The sequence below is a fragment of the Canis aureus genome, chromosome 27, assembly GCF_053574225.1.
Source record: "Canis aureus isolate CA01 chromosome 27, VMU_Caureus_v.1.0, whole genome shotgun sequence".
Lineage (NCBI taxonomy): Eukaryota > Metazoa > Chordata > Mammalia > Carnivora > Canidae > Canis > Canis aureus.
This window is the reverse complement of record NC_135637.1, coordinates 33,010,207-33,030,414: the sequence shown is the minus strand read 5'-3', so window position 1 is coordinate 33,030,414 and position 20,208 is coordinate 33,010,207. Positions and strand designations below refer to the sequence as shown.

At 61.2% G+C, this 20,208-nt stretch overlaps 1 protein-coding gene across 6 annotated transcripts in view; it reads left to right on the top strand.

The window, feature by feature from the left end:
- The window catches only part of CABIN1 (calcineurin binding protein 1), a 152,173-nt gene extending 132,273 nt beyond the window's left edge, over positions 1–19,900 (top strand). For all 6 annotated transcript variants that reach the window (XM_077874520.1, XM_077874521.1, XM_077874523.1 and 3 more), the window contains 8 exons: positions 5,847–6,010; positions 6,859–6,955; positions 7,880–8,554; positions 9,878–9,952; positions 12,727–13,009; positions 17,781–17,945; positions 19,061–19,272; positions 19,379–19,900. In XM_077874520.1, the coding sequence (XP_077730646.1) occupies positions 5,847–6,010; positions 6,859–6,955; positions 7,880–8,554; positions 9,878–9,952; positions 12,727–13,009; positions 17,781–17,945; positions 19,061–19,272; positions 19,379–19,522 (1,815 nt within the window). In that variant the 3' untranslated portion in view covers positions 19,523–19,900. The remainder of the gene's footprint in view (positions 1–5,846; positions 6,011–6,858; positions 6,956–7,879; positions 8,555–9,877; positions 9,953–12,726; positions 13,010–17,780; positions 17,946–19,060; positions 19,273–19,378) is intronic.
- Positions 19,901–20,208: the final 308 nt, after the last annotated feature.

The window sequence follows — 20,208 nt, the reverse complement described above, 5'->3', positions numbered from 1 at the left end:
TGTGTTCATGGGCAAGAGTGCAGGGTGGCCCAGCAGCACCCCACCTCTTCCACCAACCCATCTCTCAGCTCATCTAGGAAGGTCCCCGACCATGCTGGCCAGCCCCACCCTCCATGAACCCCCAGGCTTGCCACAGTGTGGAGCTCAGCTCCTAAAGCTCTGTTTCCTTAAGAGCAGCAGGAGGATGCCCAAGTCTCGAGGCTTGGGAGGGTTTGGTAACTTGTATCAAGCGCTCAGCCCAGAGTCTGGGGCTCCATGAATTATTCAGGTAGTTATAGTCTGTCTCAGTGACCTCATCTGCCAGCCAGGAGCCTGGAACCACTTGGACAGGTTGAGGGTCGGCTGAGATGTTCCCAGAGGAGCAGCATGTGGGTGGAGCTGGAAGCACCGTCCCCTGTTTCTAAGTGCTCTGAGGCTGCTGCTGTGCGCCCCCAACTGCCCACAGTTCTCCCAGCAGGCATCATCCCAGGGAGGAATGAGTGTGTGCCTGCGCTCTGGCAGAGGGAATCCTGAGGTGCAGCCAGAGCCACGGGACAGGAGGGCAGCTCGGTGGGGTACAGGGGAGAAGTAGGAGAGGCCCTGAGTCATGCCCCTCCGGGTCCCGCCCGGCACCAGTGCTGCCTTCCTCCCTCAAGGGTGATCCCCATCACAGACCCTCTTCATGGGGTCCCTGCTGCCCCTGGCTCCTATTCCTGCCCTCACTCCTCTGCAATCTTGCTTTGGCCTGTTCTCCAGCCCCTGAGTGCAAGCATCCCTCACGCTGCTCCCAGCTGCCCCTCCCCTCGGGCACTGCTGCCCCTCCCCTCGGGCACTGCTGCCCACCCCCGTCTCACTAGGCCCCTTCCTCCTCCCCCCTCAGATGCCTCCTGGCGTATCCCCAGCGCCCTCCCCGGGGGCCTGTGCATGTGGCCCCTGCTGCTGCAGGTGGGACCTGGCCATACCCCTCCCTCTCGTGCACAGACATCCCTTGCCCAGTGCCTGTCCCCTCCCTGGGAGCTCCCTGGTTCTGGGAGAGGCTTCACAGCAGGCACAGCATGACAGGGCTGTCTTCTCCTGAGGGGCAGTATGTGGGAGTGTGCTTTGGCTTCTTCTCCTCCGTAGGGGGTGCGGGAAGTGTCCCACTTGTCTTGGGGCTGCTGGGATGGGGGGGGGGAGCCCTGGCTGCAAACACAGAAGCCCGGCACTGCCTGCTTAGGCAGAAGGCAGAGTTGTTGGCTTACTTGCCACCCTGCCAGCTTATGACTCTGCCTGGTGGCTGCACGCCTTCAGGCCAGCTGTCCCTGGAGGCTAGCTGCATGTCTGCAGGAACCTCCCCAGGGCTTATGGTGTCTGTGATTCCCTTCCGATTTTCTATGGACTCTCTGCCTGATTTGTGTGGTCTTCCATCCTTTCTGAAATAGGTGGCGGTATGTTATGGCTGCGCGCACGTATCTGGAAAGGAAACGGATTAATAGGGAGCCCTCATGTGAAAGGCGCCAAACCATGCCCTGGAATGCGTGGTTACAAAGTAGACCTGTCCTCACCGGGTGTGACCTGGCCCTGTCCCTCCTCGGGGATTGGCGGAAGCCCTTTGGGAGTCTGGCTCTCAGGCATAGGGACCGTGCTCTGCCCTCAGCGTGATCACAGACGTGTCCGGCCGGTGCAGAGGCTGCTCAGCCAGGCTGTCAGTCAGTCGCTGGTGGAAGGTAACCCACTGGCCCGGACATGAGAGGGCGTCCACATGCGTTCTGGGTTTGGCTGCCATCCAGCAATGGGGCTTGGGGTGCAGTGCCCCTCAGCGGGCCTCGGGTTCCCACCTACACAGTGAGCAGTTTCAGCCAGCTAAGTGTGCTTGAAAACGTCCGTGATCGTGCAACTCTGAAGCCACCAGATTTGTCAGTGCCTGCCCGGGAGCATCATCCCGGGAATCAGGAATGGGGGCAAAAGGAAGGGTAGGGGTGGGAGAGGCAATTCCAGAGGGTGAGGTGGGCAGGCCAGCGGTGCCATGGTGTGATAGGGAGCAGGTGACAAGCAGACCCCTGCTCCCATCCCTGCTCACTGTGCATCCGGAAGGTGTCTTATCTGTGCACTGCCTTGCTTCACCGAGCAGATGACAGCCCCTGCCTTCGTCTGATTGCCGGTGGGGCTAGCGGTGCCAGGCTACCACTCACAGTCCCAGGTTGGCCCATTTCAGGGGGTGACGCAGTGAGTCCTCCAGAGAGGTTTAGTTTAGCATGCTTACTGGCTTGTTTTGGCACATCCCCATCCCTCTTGCAAGAAAAAAACTAAACAGGTAATTGCCCTGTGTCTTTGGTTCTAGAACTTGGGGTCAAGCAGGGTGAGGAAGATGCCTGGGCAGGAAGGCCACGAGGCCTTGGTCTTTGGTTCTAGAACTTGGGGTCAAGTTGGGATCCCCTCTCTGCAGGGGTGCTACCCATGCCCCCCACCATCTGCCAAGGATGCTGTGGTCACCTGGCCTACCCTGCAGAGGGCCAAATGTGTCTGGCATCACCTTCTTGCCCTCCCCCACCCCATGCCATTTTTCAGGAGAGAGGGGAGAGCTGGCCCTTATCCTATCAGGAGCCTAGAGGGGTATGCCTCCAAGCAGCCCAAGGTCCTGCCTGCCCTCAGTGAGCGTGTTGCTGACTTGCCATCATGCCTTTCGGCAAGGTGGAATGTCCCCCTCCCCCGCCCGCCAGTCCCCCAGTGTAGGGCTCATGTGCACACCCAGAGCTCTCAAGGGCGTTCATTTCCAGTGAGTGGAATTATTTCCCACCTACCCTGGAAATCTCCAGGATGAGGGGACTGGTGGGGAGATGGAAGAGCTAGGCTTCTGCAAACAGGAAGCTGGGCACCTTGCTTGCTCTGCTAGGTTTACGTCTGGCCCCTGGGGACCTGGAGCTGAAACAGACCGGCCCCCATGTAGGATGCATTCCCAGCCACAGGCCTACCCCTGAACCTAAGTGGTCCTGCCAGAGATTTACGAGGGCAGCAAGCCAGGAGGGCTTCAGAGAGGAGATGACATCACGGCCAGGTTTGAGAGGACACAGGAGAGCTGGCTGAGTAGAGGAGGTGAGAGGGCACCTGAGAAAGTAAGAAGCATAAAATTCACGGCTCTGTAAGGGGGTGGGGGTGGGCATGGTGAGTCAAGGGAGGAGGGGTGCAGAGGCCAGCGAGGCTCAGGCTACAGCTGAGGTAGGTGAGGGAGCTAGTTGTCAAGGATATAAGAGGAAGGATGCAGTCACATGATCTTTTTCCTAACTTGTCCTTGCCCAGGCTAGGTGGATGGATTAGGGGCAAGAGTGGAAAGAAGAGGCAGGATGAGATCCAAGCTGGGGTGGAAATGTTAGGAGCACAAAGTGCAGGCTTGGGTGTCAGGGAGGGATGGGGTGTGGGAACAATCCTGGGGTCCTTGCACAGCACAAGAAACCTTTTCTAACAATTTATCAAGGATGAAATGGACCACCTCTGGAGATACTGTGCTCCCCAGATGTGCAGGCCGAGGTTGGTGCCCACTGGTCAGGTTATGGGGCCAGGCATCGGGAACCATGTACCCCAGTGCCTGGAGCCTCTTGAGGCACTGGCACCATATCAGAGGCCCCCATGACCCTTGCCTCTGCCCACCCCACAGCCAGGCTCACCCCGAGTCCCTGGCAGGCCTATCTTCAGACCTCCTCCCCTACCCCTGCCTGTGCCCTGACTCAACTGACGTGGATGGCAGGGATGACATGGGAGGAACAGGGCCGCTTACCAGGGCAAGGTCCAGAGAAGTCAGCACCCTTCTCCCACAGCCACCCTCAAACACAATTTGGAGGAACAAATGTGAGTCTTCCATTTGTCCTCCCTGATTGCCCCCCGAAGAATAGCAGGAGACCCTCCACCCTCAGGTGCTCATACGACAGCTGAGAGAAACCTTCTGACCCCAGATGCCAGGGAAGAGGGAGGCATTTAGCGGAAATGCAGGGTCATTCTGTACCCTTACGGTTGACAGTGCAGAACAGAGTGCACTCCTCTGTGCCCTAAGGAAGAGTAAGATCTGGGAGCGGTGGGGTCACACCCAGCTCCCCGACTTGGCCTGTGGCCTTGGACCAGCCCGGGTACACGCCTGTGGTGTTTCCGCACATGGTCGGGCTGTGTTTCTGGCTTTCTCCCTCTGCTGTTAGGTGCGGGAAGGAGCCAGAGGCCAGCAGCAGAGGGCTGGAGCAGATGGTGGGGGCTTCCCTCTGGGCTGGTTGGGCTTGTCTTGACTGTCCTCAGAGCTGTGGGCATGGCGAGGGGCCAACTCTGGGGCTGCCCCTCATGCTGTGTTACCCTGAGGGAGTCCCTGCTCATCCCTGAGCTTTGCCCTCCCTGGCATAGCTGTGCGAGCCCGTAGTGAGGAACACGGTGATGTTAGCAGTGCCATGGAAGAGCCAGGCTCTTCTTTAATCTTACACCGCTAAGCCTGCCAGGCAACAGAGATGGCACCTTCTCAGCCACTGCTGTCCATCTGGGGCCAGGGTGTCAGAGCCACACTGCCCAGACAGCTGCTCAAAGTGGTCTGTTGTCCTCTCAGGTGGCAGCTTTTCCTGAGCTGCTGCAGAAGCCACCTGGGCCCAGTGGGAAGATAACAGTGTTGGTGTCTGTGCCATGAGTGAGCGTGGCCTCAGCCTCCTGGTTTGGTCCAAGCTGGGAAGCAGCTGGTGCCTTGTTTGGCACTGCCTGGGATGAAGGGTGGTTACCAGCCTTCACACAGGTACCCCCAGCCTGCTTGGGAGGTAGGGGTGTTGTGTCCAGTGTGAGCCCAGTGACCCAGTGTGGAGGCTGTGGGGGCTTGGAGCTATGGGTTATGGGTTTTAGGCTCCTCTCTTGCCTAGTGGCTCAGGGCTGGGGGTGCCCTGACTTCCCTCCTGGGACTGCCAGAGCCTGGAGATAGTCACTGAGCACCCACAGGAATAAGGCCCTGGGAGTGGCACCCCCTGGGAACCCTGCTAGGGGCCCCAGATGGAGGAGACAGCATTGCTCATAGCCCTGTTCCATTCTAGGCAGGAATCTCTCTAGGGTGTTGGCTGCAGGGAGCCAGCTGTGAGCCAGCCTGCTTCCAGGCCCCCAGAGTCCTGCCCCAGAGACATAAATCCTAGTCCAGGCCCCACAGCCTTGGGTTTGCTTCTGTCTACCTGTAATTTGCTCCCTTGGTCATCCTTTCCTCCACTATGCCTTGACTGGACCGAGTATGTCTCAGACCCTGTGCTGGGTGTGGAGGTGCTGCAGGGAACCAGACCTAGAGCTGCTGATGAGCAGGGTGCCCAGTGCAGCGGTGGGCTGAGCACGGACTGAGGGAGATGGTGGCAGGGCTCCCCAGAGCCAGCCCTGCACCAGCTCAGCCTTCAGACAGTGAGGTTGGTGGCCGAGAGGTGGAGGAGGGAGTCCCGGGCGGAGTGCACACCGGACAAAGGCAGGTTGGAGGGAACCTGGGCATCCTGCGAGCTCCGTCATTTTCAGCCCAGCCCTCCAGTCTCTGGGCGTTGTTCTGGGGGAGTGCACGTGGTTGGGGCCAGCACAGCTGCCAGAGGTTCATGGTGGCCACCTCTTGACCTGTCAGTTTCGTTCTAGGAATTGGTCCCATGGCTGAATCAGCACCTATGCAGAGGGGCTGAGGTTCTGGGTTTCCCCCACGGGGTGCATTTGACTAGGCATGACCTGCATGTTTCCTGTTGGTGACGGGTCAAGTACATACGTGCCACGCTGCCGTTCAGAAGAAGCGAGTGCAGGACAGCGTGCGCGTATCCTTCGTCGCCATCTGCAGGGGAGGCCGATTGGGGTGGTCACGCTCCCTTTCCGCATGGCACGGCAACCCCCTCACATGCCCTCTTCCGTCCGTCTCACAGGGCATCTGGCGGATCCCCGTGGACGAGATCGACCGGCCGGGCAGCTTCGCCTGGCACATGAACCGCTCTATTGTGCTGCTGCTCAAGGTGCTGGCCCAGCTCCGGGACCACAGCACCCTGCTGAAGGTGTCCTCCATGCTGCAGCGGACCCCGGACCAGGGCAAGTGAGTTCAGCTGTCCAGCCCGGTGTGCGCTTGGCCCTGAGGGCAGCTGGTGCCATCGTGGCTCAGGGCGTGAGTGCACCCACCCAGGGCGTCTCTGCTGGTTGGGAAGCCTAGACCAGCCCTTCTTTTCAAGGGCTTCTCTGTCCCACTATCTAGACGACACCCTTGCCCTGTGGACCCTGGGGCGAACAGGGCCTGTAGACAAGTTACCCTTCCTTTCCTTCTGCTTGCCTTTAGCTTGGGGCTTTCAGGGTGCTGTCAGGTTGTGGGGAAAACAGGTCTCCAAATGATACCTTTTGGTATCCCGCCCAGGTGAAGGCAAGTAATAACAGGCCAGATAACAGGTAACCAGGGATCCCTCTGCCAGACAGGGGAAAGGGTAGGCTTGAGGGACATCTGCTGCAGCCACTGCTTGTAGGGGTTGTGGGGGATCCTGGGAGACGTGGTCTGGCCCATGTGGGCCAACCGCTGTCCTCTGCACCTGCCCTGCTTTCCCTTCTCTCGTCTCATTCACCTGTAGGAGCAGGGGTGGGGCCTTCAGCCAGGGTCTGGGGTGCACTGAAGACAGGCTTTATAGAGGGAAGCCAGAGGCCCCCAGCTCTCGCTTGGCCCAGCCCTGCCTACCCTGCTCCCAGGGCTCCCGGCCAGATCTGGAGGACCCAGGACAGTCTATGCTGGGGTGCCAAGGTAGGGGGCTCAGGGAAGGCTTCCAGAGAGTGGACCCAGGCAGGAGGGAGGCCAGGGGACCAGCAGGTGTTCTCGGGGCGGGGAGGAGTATGGTCCACCAGCCAGTGCCGTGTGGCTCTGAGGCTCTGCTATCTTCTCCGGCCACCCCTGTGTGTCTGCAGGAAGTATCTGCGAGATGCTGACCGCCAGGTCCTGGCACAGCGGGCCTTCATCCTCACTGTGAAGGTGCTGGAGGACACTCTGAGCGAGCTTGCAGAGGTATGCCCGCGGCTACTGTCCTCTCCCAGGCGGTCGCCCTGGCCCTTCACTTAACTGCCATGCAGCAGGTCCCAGTGTCCCCAGCTGTGAAGGAGCACATTCCTGCCTCCCCGGTGGAGAAGGTCAGCACAATAAGGAGGTGGCCAGACAGTGAGATGCTGGCCTGTCTGGGACTTGTGGTCAGGGAGGGACAGTAACAAGCCTCACTGAGGCTGCTACCTGAGCAGTGTACCCCCACCTGGCAGGTCGAACCCAGGGTCGCAGCAGCCCTGATACTGAAGCACATGGTGAGCTTCTGATGGGCTGTGCGGGACCTTGGATTGCATCGGGCACACCTAGTCCCCTTTCACCCTCTGAGGTAGGCACAGTCCTTGCTTCCTTTCAGAGCTAAGCACCTGAGGCCTACGAGGTTAGGTCACCACCCTAGCAGGAAGGGCCATAGGGACCTGAGCCAGGGCAGTGCTGCTGCAGTGCCCTTTGCCCAGTAGGACTAGCTGGGCCATGGTGCAGGGGCTCAGGGTAGCGCCCCCTGAGACTCCACCCAGGCTGCTGTGCATAAGGGACACATCAGAGCCCAGAATAGCATTCAGCTCTGTAGCAAGCATGTATGGTGACGCCTGGCAGGTTACCTCCCTGTAAGATGCGCAGGACTGCCATAGTGCCCTCATTCAGAGGAAGGCCATCAGAGTACCAGCCAGGCCTATTCTTCTGGAGCAGCACCGCCTCCAGTGCCCCGTCAGTCCCTCTCCAGGCCGGAGGAGCAGAAAGGGAGAGACTTCCTTAGGCAAGTCTCCAGGCCCAGCCTGGGGCAACTGGCTGATGGGCAGACCAGAGTGGCCTGAGATGGGGACTCCTGACACCCAGGCGTGCTTTGTCGTAGTGGAAGCACAAAGACACAGTCTTTTACCTTCGGTTTTCTCGTAGGGGTCAGAACACCCAGGGCCCAAGGCCTGTGGCCTCCCTGGAGCCAGGATGACCACTGACGTTCCCCACAAGGCCAGTCCTGAGGATAGTCAAGAGGGCCTTCCCCACTCCAAGAAGCCTCCTCTGGCTGATGGCTCAGGGCCAGGGGCCGAGCCAGGGGGCAAAGTGGGCCCTCTCAACCACCGGCCTGTGGCCATGGAGGCAGGAGACAGCACAGACCAGGCCGGAGAGAGGAAGGACAAGGACAGCCCCCGGGCAGGGCCTACTGAGCCCATGGACACGGGTGAGGCCACTGCTCGCTGCTCAGACTCCGAACGGGCACCACCACCACAGCCAGGCCGTCCCCCAAGGGACCGAGGCCCTGAGAGCCGTCCCACTGAGCTGTCCCTGGAGGAGCTGAGCATCAGTGCCCGGCAGCAACCCAGCCCACTCACACCAGCCCAGCCAGCCCTGGCCACTGCCCCTACCACCACCACTGGGGCCAGAGGGGGTGGCCACCCTGAGGAGCTACCCACACGGCCCAGCCGAAAGAGGAAGCTCCTGGAGGACACAGAGTCGGGCAAGACACTCCTGCTGGACGCCTACCGTGTGTGGCAGCAGGGCCAGAAGGGTGTGGCCTACGACTTGGGACGCATCGAGAGGATCATGTCCGAGACCTACATGCTCATCAAACAGGTGGGTGGCTGCGGGGCAGGCCTGGCGGGTCTCTTCTCATGGAAGGTCCTTCTCAGTCTGTCCAGGGGTGCTAGGGCCCTTGGGGGATGCTTGTTAGGTGTCTTTCCCACCCCAGCCCTGCTGTTGGCTTTCCTACATTTGAGGTTTTCAACCACGAGCATGTCCAGTCATCATGTTTAAGTATGGAGTGATTTTGTCAACTGTATCTCAAGAGAGTTTGGGAAAATACACAAAAAAAGAAAACAAAAAGGAGAAATAGTGAGCTTGGAAAACTCTGTTTTCGACTTTAAAGGAAATTAAACCATTTGCAGAAATCTTATCAAGTTCAACACAGGGAGACGGAAGGACCCTTGGCCCACTCCAGTGCTCTGGGCACGCACGTCCTCAGAGACTGTTGTGCTGTCATCTGGAGGTGGCCGTGGTGCCCTGGGACGTGAGGAGGCTCTGCACTCTTCTTATTTATTTTTTAAAATACATTAGATGTGTAGCTATTTTTCTATTTAAAATGATTTCTGGGGCCCCTGGGATGAGTCTGAGTCCAGTTCCCTGCTCAGCGGGGAGCCCGCTTCTCCCTCTTCCTCTGCTCTCCCCCTGCTTGTGCTCTGTCTCTCTCCCTCTTTCAAATAAATAACATCTTTTCTTATAAAGAAAAAGAAAATGAATCCCACACGAAGTACCCCCAGAACTGCAGCAGCTGGCTCAAAAGAGGTGCCCATCCTGATAAGCTGTTTCTGCCCAAATTGTGTCTATTTGTGGTACCACTTCTAAGAGTGGCCATTTTATCACCCCTTCACCAGCATCCAGGATTAATTTAACCCTTCTTTGTTTTCCTTGTTGACCAATTAGGAAGAACCCGGCCTGCATTCCCCGCTGGTGGAGGTGAACCCTCCCCCACCCTCCCACCCCGCACCTGCCCCCGACTGGCTGCTCTTGCCGCCCGGGCCTGGCCTGCCTCCCTCACGCCCTGCCTGCTGCTCAACCAGGGCACCCCAGTGCCTCCCTGGCCTTGCTGCCGTCCCGCTGCGCCTTGGGCTCTTGGCCTCTGGGTCTGTCGGACCTTCTCCTGCCCCAAACCTCAGACTCTGAAAGGTCCACCATCCCACTCGCTTGAGGGGCAGGGTCTGGCTCCGACCGCCAGCCTCAGCCCCTGAGGACAGGGTAACATGGCCCTAGACGTGGCGTTGACCAGACCAGCCTGGTGCAGAGCACAGCCACCCGTGCCCGTGCCTCCCAGGCAGCGCGGGAGGGGTCCTCGTGCTCCAGGGCTGGGAGGAGGCCAAGTGCCACCGCCTGGGCCCTTTGACTGAACATCTCCTTGCTCAGGTGGACGAGGAGGCTGCGCTGGAGCAGGCCGTCAAGTTCTGTCAGGGCCACCTCGGGGCCGCTGCCCAGAGACAGGTAAGCAGGACACAGCGCGCCAGCCTCATTGTATGGGGCCCGCCCCCGCTAAGGCCCCGGCGGCACGCTAAGACGTGAGTACACCCCAGGGCGGGCTGTCTGGGGTCAGCGTGGGCCGGGGCAGGTGCACAGGAGGCAGCTGAGCTTGGGCCCCCAGGAAGCCCCCTGTTCCCCGGTGGGGAAGACCCTGGTGGGCCCAGCCCCTGGCTCAGTGTGTACAGCCTGGGGGGCCCTCATCTCAGCTACCCTTTCTGCAAATGGGAATGTCCTTACCCAGCTGACCTCCCCCGGGAAGGTTACTTCATTCGGGACAAAGGTGGAAGAAGTGATGTGGGGCTGGGATATGAGTGGGATAGGAGCAGAGCGGAGAGGGCAGGGGGTTTATTCAGCAAGGGAGGGAGCAAGACGGCCCCAGGCTTAGGAAAGACCCCCTGCTGTTGAGTGGAGAAGGTGGGCTGGTGCAGGGGTGCAGTGAGCCTGAGATGGGTGGGTCTGAGATGTCAGAAGGGCGGCCAGTGGGACTTGGTGACAGGGAGAAGGGATGAGGCCCTCCCAGGCTCTGGCCATTGGATCCTCCTCTAAGGAAGAGGTCTGGGTTGGAGCCCTGGCTGTTGATACCCCTGAAGCCATCGGTTTGGGGCTCAGAGGCCACATCTTCTGAGGAGTAGTGGGACCAAACGGGTGGGGGAAGGGCTGAGGGAAAGGGGTCCTCCTGGGAGAGAACCAGCTCAAGAGGAGGCCCATAGGCAGGGTCTGGCCAGCAGGGAAAGGGGGCACCAGGTCTTGAGCCAGGAGGGTGGCATTGCAGTGTCCTTGTTCAGTGCCAGTGGGGCATTTCTGCAGGAGTGACCTCTGGGCCTGGGTCGTTGGGTCAAAGGATAGATATTTGCCATTTGAATAGATGTGGCCTCTCGTCCTTCCAAGGGTGGCCCAACTGCCCCTTCTCCAGCAACACAAGTGAGCAGGCCTTGGCCTCCCATCCTCGCCCACACACAAAGCCCTCTCTGGCATTCCCGTGGAGAGTACCTCACAGGGAGTCCTGAGGCAGGAGTCCTGAGGAGGACATGACAGTAGGTGTCCACCTGCAGCCTGGGGACTCGAGTCCCTGGTCCCCTAGCAGGAGCCTGAGAGGAAGCCTGGATGCTGAGGGTCTGAAGACATCCAGTTCAATCATGAGTGGGCTGTGGGCGCACCTGTGGGCCTGATCCCCCAGGTGAGGGCCAGAATCCCAGGGGAGACGTGCCCCAAGCCACCAGCATTCCTCATCACTCCATTATTGCCAGAGGAGCTGGAGTTCACGGTGCAGCCACTGTGGTTCCTGTGGCCTGTGTGGCCCTCGCCACAGCCCCCGCTACATGGGGCAGGAGTAACCACGCAGGGCCCCAGGGCAGGACTTCCCCTCCTCTGCTGACGGGGAAGGGGGCAGGTGGGCAGTGACCACTCCAGACAGAGGGCCGTTTCTGATGCAGCCTTTAAAAGGTGCTTAAAGTGATAGAACCACACTGGACAGGAAACACCCCAACACCTACTTTCCCTGTCCTGTGGCAAAAGGAGGTGTTAAGCTGGCAGGAGCCAAGGGCAGGGAAGGGTCTCATTTCTTAGATGAGAAGATGGAGGCCCAAAAAGGACCAGCACCTGGCTGGGGCCTGGCTCGCCTCTGGCCAGGTCGGGGAGGGGGCGGCCATGGGCCCACTTCCCCCGCCCCTCAGGGAGGCTCTGTTTTGCTGGAAGCCTGTCCCAGTTGCCATGGCAGCCCAGCACACACCTGGAGAACGCTCTGGACATAATTGGAGGCTCTGTGCTATCACCGTGGCTGAGGCTGGCTCCTGGCAGCCCATGCTTATCCCACGGCAGAGTCTCGGGGGCTCTCCTGGACCCCATGAATCTGGGGACAGGACATTCAAGCAGAACAGGTACCAGAAGAAGCAAAGCTCCAGCGGTGAGCCAGCTGCTCCCCAGCACCGAGGTGCCCCCTGCGGGTGTGAGACCACCCTGCACTTGGAGCCACCCGGAGGGCTTCCACTGTCCCCGACGGGGGCTGGTTCGGATAGGACCGTGGACCCTGGGCTAGGGGTCTGAGGGCTGGGGCATGGCTTTCATACAGGGACCCACCTTGCACCATGCCCTCGGTGAGCAGCAGCCTTCACGCCATCCCGGGAGCATGGGCTTTGGGTACAAAACAGAGGGGCCTGGTGGCAGAGGGGACTGTGTGGAGGAAGATGAGGAGGCCCCAGTGGACCTGGCTTGCCTAAGAATGGAAGGCTTGTGGCGAGAACTACAGACACGGCTGCAAGCCAGGCTGTCCAACACCGTGGCTTTGGGGCTAGTTTTGAACTCAGGGAGCTGACTCTTGGTGTCACCTCAACACTCTTGAAATGGTCCCACTGGTGGCCCTTGGGAAATCGCCCTCCAGGCCAACTTTGTGTTACTACAGTCCCCACGTCGGGCACAACGACCCCCTGCCCAGAGTCATGCTCCTGTCAGGGTGGCATCCAGGAGTGGGAACATGAGGTCTGTTAGCCCCAGTCCCTGTGCTGAGTCCCTATCAGCAGGGCCTGGACATCCTCCCAGGGAGAGGCTGTGGGTCCCCAGCAGCTTTCTAGCATTGCAGAGTCCTGAAGGGTTGCCCTGGGGGCTCTCTGGCAGCATGGGGGACTCAGGGTTTGACGCCATGAGGGCATGTTGGCAGGCCCAGGCCCAGGCAGGTGTCCTATGGGATGGTGAGGGCCCTGGGCTGCCGAGCTAGCCTTCTTCACCTCCTTTTGTCCTCACAGGCTGCAGGGGACACACCCACCACCCCAAAACACCCCAAGGACAACCGGGAGAACTTCTTCCCAGGGACTGTGGCCCCCACAGCTCCTGACCCTGCGCCGGCTGACGCTCTCCAGCGGCCCAGTGACACTCACACCAAGCCTCGCCCTGCACCGGCGGCCTCCTCGGCTATCATCCCCTGCCCTCCTTCAGCGTCAACTTCCACACCAGACCTGTCCAAGGACCCTGGGCCCCCCCGGCCACACAGGCCGGAGGCCACCCCCAGCATGGTCTCTCTGGGCCCAGGTAAGTCCCATCCCATCCACTAGGGAGTGAGGCCTGAGCTGGGCCCAGGCCCCTGCCACCAGTGGAAGCAAGTCCTGCTCCTTGCACGGAGAGTGAGGGCAGGGTGGGGTGAGGCCAGGTGACCTCTAGCCTGGTGGTCCTTGAGAAGCCCATCCTGGGGGCCCTGGAGGGCAGGGGGCACAACCTGCTGGCATGTCCACCACTCACTTAACCTTCCTCTCATTCAGAAATGAAAGTGGTGACAGCAGTCCCCTCACAGGGGTGTCGTGAGGAGGGAGGGAGCCAGTGCTGACATCAGGTGTTTATACTTACGTGTGTTGCTTTCTCTTATGGCAAGTCTTGTGATGAATAGATAAATAGGGATTCTGAAGAGAGGGCATCCTGACTTTGGCTTGCTGGAGACCTTACAGGCCCTGAGCCATCCCTGGACACCTGCTGTGGTTGGGGGCATCCTGCACAGTGCCCCCCACCCCTCGTGGGCCAGCCAGCATGGGCAGGGCAAGGCTGGTCAGTGGGCTTGTGAAGGAATGGGGACAGGGCCATGAGCTCCATCAGCCAGAGGGAGCCCTGGTTCCTTCTAAATCCCCAGATGCCCTTAGGAACGGCAGCGCACAGGCTGGGGCAGCCGGCAGACCAGGAGGGCAGACAGGCCTGCAGCTTTCCGGGGACTGGGCACTGACCCTGCCTGCCCTGCCCTGTTGCTGAGACCAGCCTGCACCCCTGCGGAGGCTCCACACTGGCCCTTTGCTCCTGCAGGCATGTCTGTGCCTGGTCACGGTCCCATGCAGCCTTTTGGCCATGCAGCCTTGACTGTGTCCTTTCCTGAGACATCTGAATGTCAGACCTGAGAGCAGCAGCGGCCGTGAGCAGGGTGCTGCTCTGCACGCTGCTGGTCTGCCCGAGGGAGTGGCAGCGCTCCCTCTCTCCGCTCTTTCCTACAGCACAGGCATCAGGCGCTGAGATTCTCCCTGATGCCGGTCCCCAGTTTGTGTTGAGGATCGTGGAAGTCTAGGGATCCTCTGCCCCACTGGGTACAATTACACCGGTCATGGCCCCACGACATGAAGAATCACTTCCCTTAAGTCCGCTCCTGCAGCCATTTGTTCTGAGGGGAGCCCTGAAGGTTGCAGGACAAAAAGCAGCCCAAGAGCTAGAAGTGGTGGTTCCACCACCAGGTGACCTCGGCCGCCCTGCTTCCCTCTGTGTGTCTGCATTTCCAGCACACAGCGTGAAAGATGGAGGTGATGCAGATTCAGCACAGTGCTTGGCAGACGGCGAGCACAGCCGTGGCACGGATCCTGGCGGTGGGGATCTCGGGGGGGCAGGGACAATGGGAGTCCATGGCCCAGGGAAATCGCTCACTCCCACGAAGACCTGGCTCCCCCAGGGATCACCCCCTCTCACTGTAGGATGTCTTGGCCTCCACCTGACTCTCGCCCCCGATCTCGTAGCCCCTGGGGAGCAGGAATTCAGGAGTGTGTCAGGCTGTCATCTGGTCATCTGAATTCACTCAGGTTGCTGGCAGGTCTCGGGTTCTCCTGGGTTGTTGGCTAGGAGACCTCAGGTCCTCTGCCGTGGACCTCTCCATAGGCTGCTGAGGGTCCCCACGCCGTGGCTGCTGGCTTTCCTCAGGGCCCAGGGTCTGAGAGAGAGCACTGGAAGGAAGCTGCACTGTCCTTTATAACCCGATCTTGGGAGTGAGTGACCATCATTGGCGTTGGCCACGCACGATGGGTACAGGGCGGGAAGTTTCCTCAGGATGTGAGTACCAGGAGGCGGGGCCCGCAGGCCACCTGAAGCCTGCTGCCTTCCTGGCCCCTCCTGCTCACCACGCCCAGCACCAAGCGGGCCCCAAACTGTGATTCGCGGTTTTTCCCCCTCTGTTAGATCAGTGGAAGATCGTGTACTTCCCAGTGTTATTCTTTGTCTTGGAGAATTGATCCTTTCTTATTTCCTTCCCCCAAACTAAACTGAATAGCCCTTTGCTAGGCTGGAACACTTACATGACATGGGGGTTGGGGGGCGGCCCTGGGTCGAGAATACGGGATACATAGACCTGACGCTGATGGGCCAGGAACACAGCACACTCACTGACTGGCCTCCCACACCACACGCAGAATGACCTGCCGGCCTCTTGGTACTGCCTCAGGATCTGCAAGCGGACGGTGTTCGGCTGGCTGCCCTGATGGTCCCCAGAGACCACCTCCCACAGCCTCCAGAACAGGGAGAACCTGGAAGGGGCTGCACAGCACGTTCTGGTTCCCCAGATGTGACAGGGTGGCCTGGTGGTAGGGTCTGCATCTGCCTGCCCTGGGCCCAGGGTAGGCCTGCCCTGCAGAGGTGCCCAGGAGCTAGAGGGTGTACAGGCTGGGAGCTGTTGCCAGAGACAGCGCCATAGGAGGTTGCAAGCCACCTGGGAGAACAGGCTGGGGGCAGATCCTCCTAGAACACCATCCCCAAGGTGTGAAGACGGGGAAGGCAGCCTCAGAGGAAACCTTGACTGGTGTCTCCAAAGTGGACAGTCCTGTTGTGCTCCTCCCCAGGGTGCCCCTCACTCAGGCCTTCCAGCTCTAGCAGTGGCTGACAGGGTCCACTCCCAACTTATCCCACCTCCTGTGGCCCACAGATGGGCAGGAACACTCTCAAGCTTCCCTGGTCACTAGCTAGGACCTCACCTATCCACCCAGTTCATGCTGACCAGGGCTGCTGGCCTCATGTGGTGGTTGCATCCCCTTGGGGAGCTCAGGGTCACTTTTGGGCATCAGCGGGGCTCCTAACCACATGTCCCCAATCCCCACCTCTGTTGGGTGTCTGTCCACCACAGGCCAGGACCTGGTTTCATGCTAGAATAGTGCCGGGCCCATGAATAAGTCGGAGTAGGGAAGTAGATCAGGGAGGAAGAGTGGAAAGGACACTCCAGGCCACGGGACCAGCTTGGTAAGGAAAGTGCCTGGCTGAGCAGGGCACTGCCGGCCAGGGAGTCGGGCAGGCTGTAATGCCGGCCTCATGCCATTTTGAGAAGCCAGGAAGAGTCTGAGTCAGGTCTGGCACTTCCAAGACACTGGTCCTTGGGGACCTGGTGCCCAGGCCGTGAGTCTGCCCCAGGGAGGAGGGAGAGTGGCCCAATGGCACAGGATTCCAGCCTAGCCGGGTATTTCCCACTGACAGAGAACCTGAGGCCTGGGGAGCCATGGGGTCCATATGGCCCTTCTTTAAAGGCTGGGCCTCCCGGTTGATCCCTCCCCCCTCAGGTCCACCTGCAGCCCGCTTCACAGGCCCCAGGTGCCCCAGAGGGGAGGGGGCTGCTGGCCTAGGGAGCACTACTGCACATGCTTGGTGCTCTCTGCTAGATGCCCTTGCCCCAAGCGTCCCTTCTCCTCCTGGTGGCCCACCAATAGGAAGGGGCCTGCAAAGGGTGGACAGTCCCCTGGGGCAGGAGAGAGCCAGCCTGACACCTGGCCCCTCTGAGGGCAGCCTCCATCCATCCTGCCAGCCCCAGGCCCTCCCTGCACCCTGTTCTCCCCACACTCCATCATGCTCCTGTCCTATAGATACCTGTCAGCCAGGAAGCCAGCTGCCCTCCCAGGGCACCCAGGCCTCAGGGAACAGCTGCACGAGGTTGGGCACAGGCCGGCAGAGCATTACCACCTATAGAAAGGCCTGGAAACAGATACCCACTGGGCCTACTTGCTGACTGTGTGCCCAGCCATGGTGAACCGAGTCCTGCCCCAGTGGCACAGGACTCCAGCTGTGGTCCCTGTTCCCCGGGTCCAGCAGGGCAGCAGGAGGAGTCTTCCAAGGTGCTGACCCTACCTGGTCATAGTGTAGGGTGCTTGACCCTGGGACAAAGAGACTGTGACCGTGACTGCCAAGCAGTGGGTCCTGAGGAAGGGAGGGACTGGCTCGTGGCATGGGCAGCCAGGAAAGGCTCTGTCCCCCAGGAGCGGAGAGCCAACAGGCAGGAGGCCAGGCTACTAAGTCACCCCATCTTTGTCCCTGTCCCAGGAGCTCTCCTGCCTGGCCTGGGGGGTGGGGAGGGAGGCTTCTCCTGCTGGAGAAGTGGGGGAGTGGAAGGCAATGGCCACCTTGGCCTCAATGAGAAAGAAGAGAGGAGGAAGGTGAAGAGGGAACGTGAGGAGGCCTGGATGCAGCAGGAGCTGAGGGTGGCTGCAGGCGGGGCCCGGGGGGCTGGGAGCCCGTGGACCGATGCTGACTAACCGCCTGGCTGGCGGCCACAGACGCAGCGGGCACCCTTCGGGCCCATCAGGCCTTGGCTCAAAGGAGGCCAATTCCCGGCCCCTGCCTCATGCCAGGAAGGTGTGGCCTGGCGGGAGGCACAGTGCCAGCACACCACTCCATCCACTCGTCTTAGCTAAGCTGGTTTGGTTCTAGGTCCTGACCGTGTTTCTGAGTGCCACTCCCACAGGCTAGAGGGGAGAGCCTGTGAGCCCACCTCCAAAGTCCCGCGATGGTGTTTGATGGGGCTGGGGGCCCCACAGTCCCCATGTGCCCCTGCTGTGTCAGGCACACTGGGATCTCCGGTAGTGAGCTGCCCCACTAGTGTCCACCTGGGGGGTGAGTGGTTTCCTGCCAGTACCAGCCGGGCCACATCCATACGACTGTTCTCGAGAAGCCCCCTGGCCCGCCGGTGGAGGTGGCGGGCTGCCTCGGTGCAGGTCCCCTGCCAGGTGTCCCAGGGCTCAGGAAGGAAGGGCCCTGTCTTCCAGGCTGGATGAGGATTGTAACTTGCAGCCCTCCTGTGTCCCCACAGAGGGAGAAGAGCTGGCAGGAGGGGCGGAGGGCATGGGCTTCCCGCCCCAGGAGCCCCTGCACAGTGAGCAGGTGAAGACTGTCCCCGAGAGCCCTTCGGCAGAGCCGCACTGCTGGCCCACAGAGCCCGCGCCCCGGACAGGCGCCGAGCCCACCTGCAGCCAGGGTAAGGCGGGTCGGGAGTAGCCGCGGGGGCTTCGCCTGGGAGGGCGGGGGGGGGCACAGGGGGAACAGCTGGCGGAGCGGGGCCTAGGGAGCACCCAGGGGTGGTGAAGCAGAGGGGAGCGGCCTGGGCTGGAGAGAGGGGAGTGGAGAGCCCCTCACTCTACCTCCAGCTCCACAGAGACCAGCCAGGGCGGGCAGCCAGCCCAGCTGAGGCTGCTTAGTCCCGGAGAGGAGCCCCCCCAAGTCCGGGCCAAGGGAGGGGCTGCCGTGTGGAGGGAGGAGTCGGGGCAGGCACCAGGCGGGCCAGTCCGGCCAGGCCGCTGCCCGTGTCGCAGTCACCCCTGTGGGTAGAGCCACTTCCCAACTAGCCAGCCCCCTCGGGGCTTCCTCAGGTTCAAGGGTCTCACTGACCCTACTCGGGACTGGAGGGCCTGGTGCCAGCCACATGGAGCCAGGCAGGGCCCCGAGTAAGCCCTGTTCCTTTTAAAGCCATGGGGACCTCGGAGGAATGTGGAGACCGGCCAGGCCGACCCCGTGGCTCCTAACTCTCAGCTTCCTGGAGGCCGCCAGCCCCGGAACTGCTGCCCCAGGCCCCGGGGATCTGCAGCCCTGCAGCCCTGCAGCGGGAGGGGAAAACGGGTACCCCAGGGCTGAGTGACTGGCTGTGGCCCCCTGCGTCCTCCCTACGGTGTGGACACCGGCAGGACATGCGTCCTAGGGCTGTTGCAGGGACGCAGCAGTTCATGTGTGCGCAGTGCCTGGAGGGCCTTGCAGAACCCTGGGGAAGCTCCAGGGCTTGCCTGTTGGCCCTGGGCTCCCGCAGTGTACCGGGCTCCTCAGGGCGTCCCAGTCCCCTCGGGGGGTCCTAGTGCCCAGGCCCCACAGCCCAGAGCCGGACCTGGGCAGGCAGGGAGGCAGACGCAGCCGGAGGCCTGGAGCCTGCCAGCCAGCACACACCAGAAGGCCAAGAGAAAGCATCCTGGGTCTGATGCAGCAGGAGGCGGCGTCCTCGGTTGCCTCTGTCTTCCAGAGGGGAAACTGAGGCCCAAACCAGGGAAGGGCAGGCAGGCCCAGGAGGCCGTGAACAAGGCTCAGTTCCCGCGGTCCACCCCACAGTCACCAGCTCCAAGGTGCCCAGCAGTGCGAGTGCCCAGCCAGCCGAGGGCCCCCCCGGCAAGGCCAAGTCGCGCCTCCTGCCCAGCATGCCAAAGCTGGTCATCCCCTCGGCCGCCACCAAGTTCCCCCCTGAGATCACCGTCACGCCGCCCACCCCAACTCTGCTCTCACCCAAAGGCAGCATCTCGGAGGAGACCAAGCAGAAGCTGAAGGTGACCAAGGGTGCCGAGTGGGTGGCATGGGCGGGACGTGGGCTCTAGGGGGCCCTGGGCCAGGCCGGGGCCGCCCTGACCAGTGCCCTGCCCGCTGTGTGTGCAGTCAGCCATCCTGTCCGCCCAGTCGGCCGCCACCGTGAGGAAGGAGAGCCTGTGCCAGCCGGCCCTGGAGGTCCTGGAGACCTCGAGCCAGGAGTCCTCCCTGGAGAGCGAGACGGACGAGGAGGATGACTACATGGACATCTGAGGCGTGGCGCTGCCCCCGGGGTTGCCAGGCCCACGCGGAGCACTGCCCCCCACGCAGAGCCCGGTCTGCCCAGCCACCGCCCCTCGTGGTGCCCCCCCCCCCACCTGGGCCATCACCCTTCCCACCGCATGGGGGCCCGGAGGGAGCCGCGCTTGGCCACGGGGAGATGCGCAGCTCGCACAGCAGGGCTGGCGTCCTTTTCTATGAAATGTTGACTTTGTATAAATGTCCACACGCCCAGCCCAGGTGGCCGTGTCCGCACCTGGACTCCCGGATTAGCCGGGCTCTCTGCCTGTGTCACAGTGGAGGGGTCGTTTGGGGTTGGGCTTGCCCCACTCCCGTTTTTTGGTTTCTTTTCTAATAAAGATGGAACAGTTATTTTTGCCTCTTTGTTCACCTGAACCCAGGGCCTTCCGTCAGCCAGTTGCTGTCCCGGGTTTCTGGGCCCTTCTTTTTTTTTTTTTTTTTAATTTTTATTTATTTATGGTAGTCACAGAGAGAGAAAGAGAGAGAGGCAGAGACACAGGCAGAGGGAGAAGCAGGCTCCATGCACCGGGAGCCCGATGTGGGATTCGATCCCGGGTCTCCAGGATCGCGCCCTGGGCCAAAGGCAGGCGCCAAACCGCTGCGCCACCCAGGGATCCCTGGGCCCTTCTTCCTGTTGGTCAGGGGCCAGCCCTTGGGGA